The 7,822-nt window shown below is 39.5% G+C and overlaps 1 protein-coding gene across 1 annotated transcript in view; it reads right to left on the reverse strand.

Moving 5' to 3' along the window:
* The window catches only part of LOC121189282 (protocadherin Fat 4-like), a 46,375-nt gene extending 40,122 nt beyond the window's left edge, over nt 1-6,253 (reverse strand). The window contains exons 1-4 of the mRNA XM_041049238.1: nt 6,118-6,253; nt 5,141-5,255; nt 1,011-1,099; nt 175-381 (exon numbers count right to left, since the gene is read on the reverse strand). Of these exons, the coding sequence (XP_040905172.1) occupies nt 175-381; nt 1,011-1,099; nt 5,141-5,255; nt 6,118-6,168 (462 nt within the window). The 5' untranslated portion in view covers nt 6,169-6,253. The remainder of the gene's footprint in view (nt 1-174; nt 382-1,010; nt 1,100-5,140; nt 5,256-6,117) is intronic.
* Between the last annotated feature and the right edge of the window lie 1,569 nt (nt 6,254-7,822).

The raw sequence follows: 7,822 nt of genomic DNA on the forward strand, positions 1-7,822 counted from the left end.
AGTGCTAGAAGTACCTCAAAAGTAATTGGAATCAAAAAATAACTACTGACTATGCCAAAGGAGTTGAATAGAAAAGTGTTGTGTGGGGAAAAGAAGGGTTCAATTCGTACAAACGTACAATCTTGAAATTGTTTTCTTCATGCCTCCTCAACAGTGCATCTAATCATACTGTACCTCTGTGTTATTAGCAGAGTCCACTTCAGTATGGTGGTGCTGATGGTTATGGTGTCTGTGGTCCCGGTGGTGGTCCCGGTGGTGGTCCCCATGCTGATGCCCATGGTGCAATACCCTGACTGGAACTGTCATGTTGCGACCTTGTGAATCCCAGGAGTGGATGAAGAAGTCCTGATGTCCTTCATGAAGAACTATCTGTCTCTTTACCTGGATGGGAAAAGACACACTCATCAGTGAAGGCTGAAATGCTGGTAATCCCTTTGTGACTTCAGAAAGCTCTCAGCATAGCACAAGTTTGGCAAACTGAATGGCACACTGAACTTCACCAACATGTCTTGGGCAGACTGACATCAGTGATCGTAGCTACTGCTATTGCTGTTCAACTAAGTCTGTGCAACACTTCAGATGGGCTCAGGTCAATATGTGGTGAAAAAGAAAGAAGACACACAAACGTAGGGGTCGCTTTACACAGAGCTACTGCGAATAGATGTGGGTCCTGGAATTGACATGGTTTCTATTCAGTATAATGATATCACTCATTCTTCAACTGCCTGTCTAAGTTGGGTCTTGTTACTGCTGATCTGGCTGAAACCCCCTTAGCTGTTTTTCAGTCTGGTTGGTTTCCAAACTAGCAAGCCATAAGCTTTTAACAGGCAAAAATTACATCTTTATAATAGAACATGAAACTAAAACATTCCCCCTTCCTTTTACTTTCTTCTTAAAGAAGTATGGTTATCCAAATACACCCATTACTTTAACTCATAGGTGTAAGATGATGTGTGATAATTTTGGAGAGGTAAGCATCAAAAACTGCAAAATCACTCTGTTAAACTCACCGTCAACATGCCATCTGTCTGTACCATGAAACGGCTGTCATCACTGCTGAAAAGGAATCTTGTGCGGTCTGTGCAGTCAGTGAAGCCCACTGGGATGAGACAGATCAAACAGTTATCCATTACAAATGGGATACATGCAGAGAAAGTAAAGAAATAACTGGCACATCTAGAGCACAAAACAACAATATAATGCACACTGGATAAACAAAACAAACACAAAACATTAGACTTAAGCAAAAAGTTTACGCTGCACAGCAGTCACACTAAAATGCTCCTGCTTTCTATTTTTGTCATGTTGTCTACTAAAAAAAACAAAAAAAAAAAAAACAGAAAGAATAAGTGCAAAAAATCCAATAAAATAAACATTAGCATGTATTTCTTAAACTCCCACTCTCCACAAAGTACACCACTGCTTCTACCAGGGCTGGCAAGGTTACACCATTACTACAAGGGCAAGGTTATGACACTGTGGGGATGAGCTTGTGACCATCATCACTGCTTAAACTCTAATCTAACCAAGTGATCAGTAATGTCTGTCAATAGCAAGACAACGTGTCTGGCAGCAAACTCAGTTTTCTCATCCACTCCACTCCACAGTTATTGTTATCAAAAACTAGTGAAATAACGAAAACTAGATTCCAAAAAACATTTTCGCTACCTGAAATTAAAATAAAAACGAGTTTTCTTCAAAAATAATCTAACGAACAAACTAACTGAAACTATGTGTTTACAAAATTAACTAAAATAAACTTTATAGAGAAAATTATAGAGAAAATAGAATCTAGTTTTTTTCTTTGTCAATTTATGTCATTTATGTCACTTTTTTGATCTCACCCTTGGAAAAAACACCCATATTACAAAAAACTAAAACTAACACTAAACTAATAAAAATTAAACTAAAACTAATAACTTTCAAATAAAAACTAAACAAAAGTAGCAAACCTGTTTAAAAAACTAATTAAAACTAAACTGAAATTGAAAGCTAAAAGTTAAAACGAAATAAAAATACGAAAAATGCTAAACTACTATAACCTTTCTCCACTCAGGAATGCAGTTTAAGTAATTAAATGAATCAATGCAAACACAGCACTTGACTCTGAAATCCTCTAACACTGGGCTGTATAATGGAATTGAGGTACCTCACAATATTATACAATAAGATTTTTTTTAAGATATGATTTTGAGTACAGACAAAAACTTATGCTCCTTTTTCTATTAAACTACCACTCTGTTAATGTATTGTGGTGCAGTGCACAACACACACCACCAGAGGTCAGTCATGATATAGAAAACTGACAAGAGGAAGACAGCCAGGCTGGGAAGGAGAAAGATGGGGAGTGCTGTTGGGGATACAGGACCCCTGTTTGGGCATATTGTAGGCTCAGGTCCAATGAGACAGGTCAGCCACTCAACATGGACTGAACTTTAGTTCAGTATCACTGTGCTGTTCATGACCAATTGAAAACTACTGAAATTGTGCCATGGGTCCTGCTCACAGCTACTTAAAGCCAAATATGGCACAGGTATCCTTGTTTACAAGAGTGAAAAATCAATATCGCCCCAGGCCTACGTGATTGCAATCACACGATCAGGGTTTCAACAGCATATCATTGTAGTACAGAGCCCCTCTGCATAACGACATGCAATTGAACTATATATGGATAGCACCCTATCCATTCATCCATGAGAGTTTAAATTGGGCACATAAATCTTTGCTGATAACATGTACTTTAAGCTTCATCTTGGGTGAATGTGCAATTATAGGATTTAGTGTTTAGCTCAGTTTGTGATTCATAAGAAGAATAACTGGTTTGACTTGTCCAGGTTAAGTACAGACCCTGCACCTACAGACAAACCAAGGAAGTGACTGAGTACTGACCCAGCACTGTTGAAGAAATCACAAGGACAAAGTGCATCAACTAAGAAACAAGACAAATCTACCAGGACAGGACTGATGGGCTATGTCTCCAGTGAACAAGCAACGGAAGACCAGACCGTTTAGACAGTTCAGATCAGACTGACCTACCAGTCCCTTCATTGCTCAAAAGAACCTCAACTCTGCCAGCCAAGGAGAAGACATTACCTATGAAGATTACAGCCACCTGTACAATCACTCATCCACTACGCAAAGCACTGATGTTTTCAGCATACATTTAACCCCTGCAAAGAATTTCTACACCGTTATACACCGTGTCCCAAAAGTTTGTGAACCCCAATGGGCAACATATTTGTCCGTTCATCTCCAAAATGGGTTGCACCTGTTCAGCCAGTGTTGTGAGGTTGTTTAATTAGTTCATCTGTTTGTGATAGGCCTATAAACTTCTTGATTGACCATGAAGCATGTCACTGAGAGAACCTTTTTGGTAGTGTTGCCACGATGGCCAAACAAAAATCTGGAAAAGCTGCACTTTCAAAGCCTCAAGTCTGTGCTCAATCCATTGCCTTGCGCAGGGCAGGGAAAACTTGAAGGGAGGTAGCTCAGGACCTTGGCAGAAGCATACGATGGGTGAAGAAGTGGTGACAGAGATACCAGAGTTGTGACTCCCTTGAAGACATGCCCCGTGCAGGTCGCCCCTCGGTTCTGAGTTTGAAGGCCAAGGACACAGGCCACACAAGGCCAAGGAAAAGAGACACCAACCCTGCCACAGACTCAGTCGAAGACTGAAGAATCTTTGGGAAGCAGTCTCTAAGAGTACTATCCATCATTTTCTGACTGAGAAACTGGATCTGAGACATGCCCCGTGCAGGTCGCCCCTCGGTTCTGAGTTCGAAGGCCAAGGACACAGGCCACACAAGGCCAAGGAAAAGAGACACCAACCCTGCCACAGACTCAGTCGAAGACTGAAGAATCTTTGGGAAGCAGTCTCTAAGAGTACTATCCATCATTTTCTGACTGAGAAACTGGATCTGAGAGCATACAGAAGACAACGGATTCCTCGCCTTACCAAACTGCAAAAGGAGAAGTGGCTTGCTTTTGCAAAGAAGTACGCTAAAATGACCCCAAGAGACCGGAAAAACTGAGTTTTCTCTGATAAGTGCCCTCTCTACTTATTTCCAACTCCCAACAGTGAAAACGACCGCATTTACACTGACAATGGAATGGAAATACCACCTTCTGAACAGGTCAAGTTCAGCTCCCATTTCATGGTCTGGGGGGCGATGCCATCTTCCGGGCTGACTGAGTTGCATGTTGTACCCCAGGGCACCACCATAAACGCTGCGTATTATGTTAAGAACATCCTCCAGCCAGTGGTACCTACCATACTCACCAGAAAGAAGAAATCGGGCTTCATGCAAGGTGGTGCCCCCGCACATACTGCTTGTACAACTCAGCACTGGTGTTCTGAGCAGCTTCCTGGCTTTCTGCACAAAGAGGAATGGCCACCCAACTCCCAGGACCTCAACCCGACTGAGAACTGCTAGGATATCCTGAACAGTTGGGTCTTCCACTGCCCACCCCCTACCACTATGAATTAGCTCAATGCGAGTGCTGTGCGGGAGTGGGGCAACATTGAGCCTTCCGTTCTAAAGAACTTAGTGCATTCTATGCCTGACACGCTGAGGGCAGTAATTAAGATGCGGGGGGGATACACTGGCTTTTGAATAAATGCATTCTGTTGAATATTCACAATCTGAGTTGACTTTTTCTGTGGTGCACAAACTTTTGGGACACGGTGTAGTCCTTTTCAGTCATGCCAAATTTCTCTGTGTAATCAATTCAATTCAATTTTATTTAAATAGCGCCTTCCACAATCAAAATTGTCTCAAAGCGCTTTACAGAGACCCAGACTGAGCAGACATGGTGACACGGATGGGAAATGAGTATCAGAGTTCATCAGCAGCTTAATGCAGTCATTGCCTGAGAACTTCTTAAAAGCTAACAAAGAAAAACTGATCACAAAAATCTGACCAATACATTCACATTTTTTCAGCTGACAAAGTTTTCTATGCCAATTAGTTTTACAAACAATCCACTGACACCAAAAATAGAATGTTCTTCCTAGATCAGTCAGCCTAAAATGAATCGGTATATAACGACAATGAATGTTGAAAACAAAACACCACACAGTTTCACTCAGGTCTGTGTGCAATAGGCAAAGGGTGAAAACAACTTCCTGGATTGTTCTTACCTTTACCCAGTCTTGTGCCCTGCCTCAGATGCTTTCTGGTCACTTTGAAAATCAACATTTCTGACTCGAATCCAGGTGCACATGTTGGCTCCTCAGCAGTAACTAAAGCTGAGACCTAGGAAAGGAAAAACAGCATTTTAAGGAATCATAATCCTGATGTAAGAAAATTATGTAATCAGTGGGTGACCAAAAAAGCCCAAACCTTTTCCAGTCAGAGATTTTGTTGAATGAACTTAAAGTGGCATTTCATTTGTGTGATTACAACACAGTTTGTGTGAGTGTTGTAAGAGGTACACAATGCCTCAAAGGGCTGAAATTAAAATAGTTTAATAAGTAATTTAATAAGTAATTTGAGATTCATCTCATTTCTTTTTGGATTAATTTAAACTGTGAGATATCAGACAAAGGTGAAAAGTGCCTGTTCCAGGCTGGTGCTACCAGCAGCTCAAAAGTCTCAGACATTTAATGTAAAATAATAAGATACAGACACAATAAATAAATAAATAAATACATACATAACATTTGAAACCCCGCATACTTTACATTTCCCTTATTTAAGTAACAACCGATTATCTTGCCAGTCGTTCATGTTAAAGGTCTGACACGTTTGTGTAGACATTACTTGTAAATTAGCTAGAATTCAATACCTCTTCGAAAATCTGCACTTAATTAAAATAAATATTAATAATAATAATAGTACAATTTCGCCATCGACATCTACCTTAACCATCTCTCTCCGTCCGGTTAAATCTAACAGAGTCACGACAGGTAGTGTGTGGCCATTACAAGTGGACAACTTATTGAAATAAAATGGAGCTTGCCGCTTTACCGAAAAGCCGAAATTAACCGTAAATAAATAGAAATAAATCAAAGTCAAACTGGAAGTAAAAGTACACAATGACAGCCAGTTTTTAAAGTTATACACGACGGAAATTGGCGGATGCCACAAACAGTCACAACCAGGCATGAAATCTCACCTGAAAAACGAACATTAAAATGCCCAAAACGGCGAACCGAGAGGTCCCCATCTGTCTGTGTCTTTTTTTCAATATTCCTCTCAATAAAAGTCAAAAACAGTCAAACTAAGTAGAAATATATTCCTTTGCGACTTCTCGTCGAAGCTCCTCTGTCTTGTGTCCCGACGTTAGTTTCAGTAACTGAGTGAGTTCAGCTGGAGGACCTGCAGGTACTTCCAGCGTTATGACGTCACCTCACAGGTGTTCCTGATATGGTCATACAGTTACAATTTGTGGAATTGTCTGCGAAATTGGCAACACTTTATATTCTAATACTGAACACACTTATTTTAATATGTATTTGGTGACATAATAATCTGTTTTGAAACTACACTGTGAAACTACTTAACATTCCAACCATAGTCGTTCTTCAAGAATTACTTCCTAAAAAAATATGTTCTAGTTAAGGACTGCTGATAGACGCTATTTTTCATTTGTTAAAATTATTAGTGCTAAACCAGCCAAAAAGCATTTGTTGAGTGTGAAACCAATCTGAAAACCACCCAGTGACTCTCAGTGTAAGTTTCAGCTTCCCCATTTTCATGCAATGAGAATATCCTACAATGCAGATTTTTAGGCAGGATCTGGTGTCTTGCTGTATTTACACAGTAAACAGTTTAGGTCCACTGCTCGGCACCAGGGCACTCCCAACAAGGGTCACACAAAAAGACTTGTCTGTCAGAGAAAAAATCATGTAGCGATAGGTATTAATAGAGTCTTATTAACCATTTCCTTAAAGTGCACATTGAAGGGTTATGGTGATAAACATCAATAATCAATCCCTAAGAAAAGAGCACTTCCTTCATCCATCCATCCTTTTCTTCCCCTGATTGTCTGGACATCAGCTGACTGAAAGACCAGTAGGTTAATAGCCTTTACTATGACCTGCTTTGCAGCCACAGTGTCTAGGGGACAGCTGACTGCCCAGCAACTTCCATGGCCCCTGTAATATGCAAAGTCATTGGCTGGTTGATCTTTTTCATTGTGTTATATTTTATCTATTATTTCATTTTTATGTTTCTATTTTCTATTTATTTATTTATTAAAAAATCTTCCACTGCCACTAATGACCGTCTTTATATTTAATAGATGATTTTCTTTGCTCAGAAGTTCAATGTGTTGAATACTGAAATAGCCTTTTATCTGTTTTAAATGATGATTGTTCATTTATGTTATTGATATAATGTCTGGGTTGAGAGTAGCAGGAATATCTTGCTAAGGTGCTAAGAAGTCCTTGCTAATGTTTACTAACTAGTGGGCTACAAACAATTTTATAATTTTCTTACTTCTAAATTAATAAAAGCAAATAAAACATTAAATCAAAGTTTGCTTACCATGAGTAACATTAGCATTATTAACATTATTTTTCTTTTTTGGTACATGGACACTATCCCTGAAGTTGTGTACAAAATGTGCAACTCACAGATCATTTGTGCAAAATACGAAGGACTTTAGTTTTAAAAAGAACTGTGTTCACAAGAGTGAGGCCAGTGTTCTTCTGACTTTTTACATTATTTCTAAAATTGTGTTTAGCCCCAGGATTGTCATGACTAGCCCCTAAGGGGGCTGTTTTTGGATCTTTTTGGGTCTCTGGAACTCTAGTTTAAGTTTTGTTTATAGTTCCTGTTTTATTTTGAAATTACTGCCCTTGTGTATCTGGTCTTGT

Source organism: Toxotes jaculatrix, chromosome 11, assembly GCF_017976425.1.
Source record: "Toxotes jaculatrix isolate fToxJac2 chromosome 11, fToxJac2.pri, whole genome shotgun sequence".
NCBI classification, from domain to species: Eukaryota; Metazoa; Chordata; class Actinopteri; family Toxotidae; genus Toxotes; species Toxotes jaculatrix.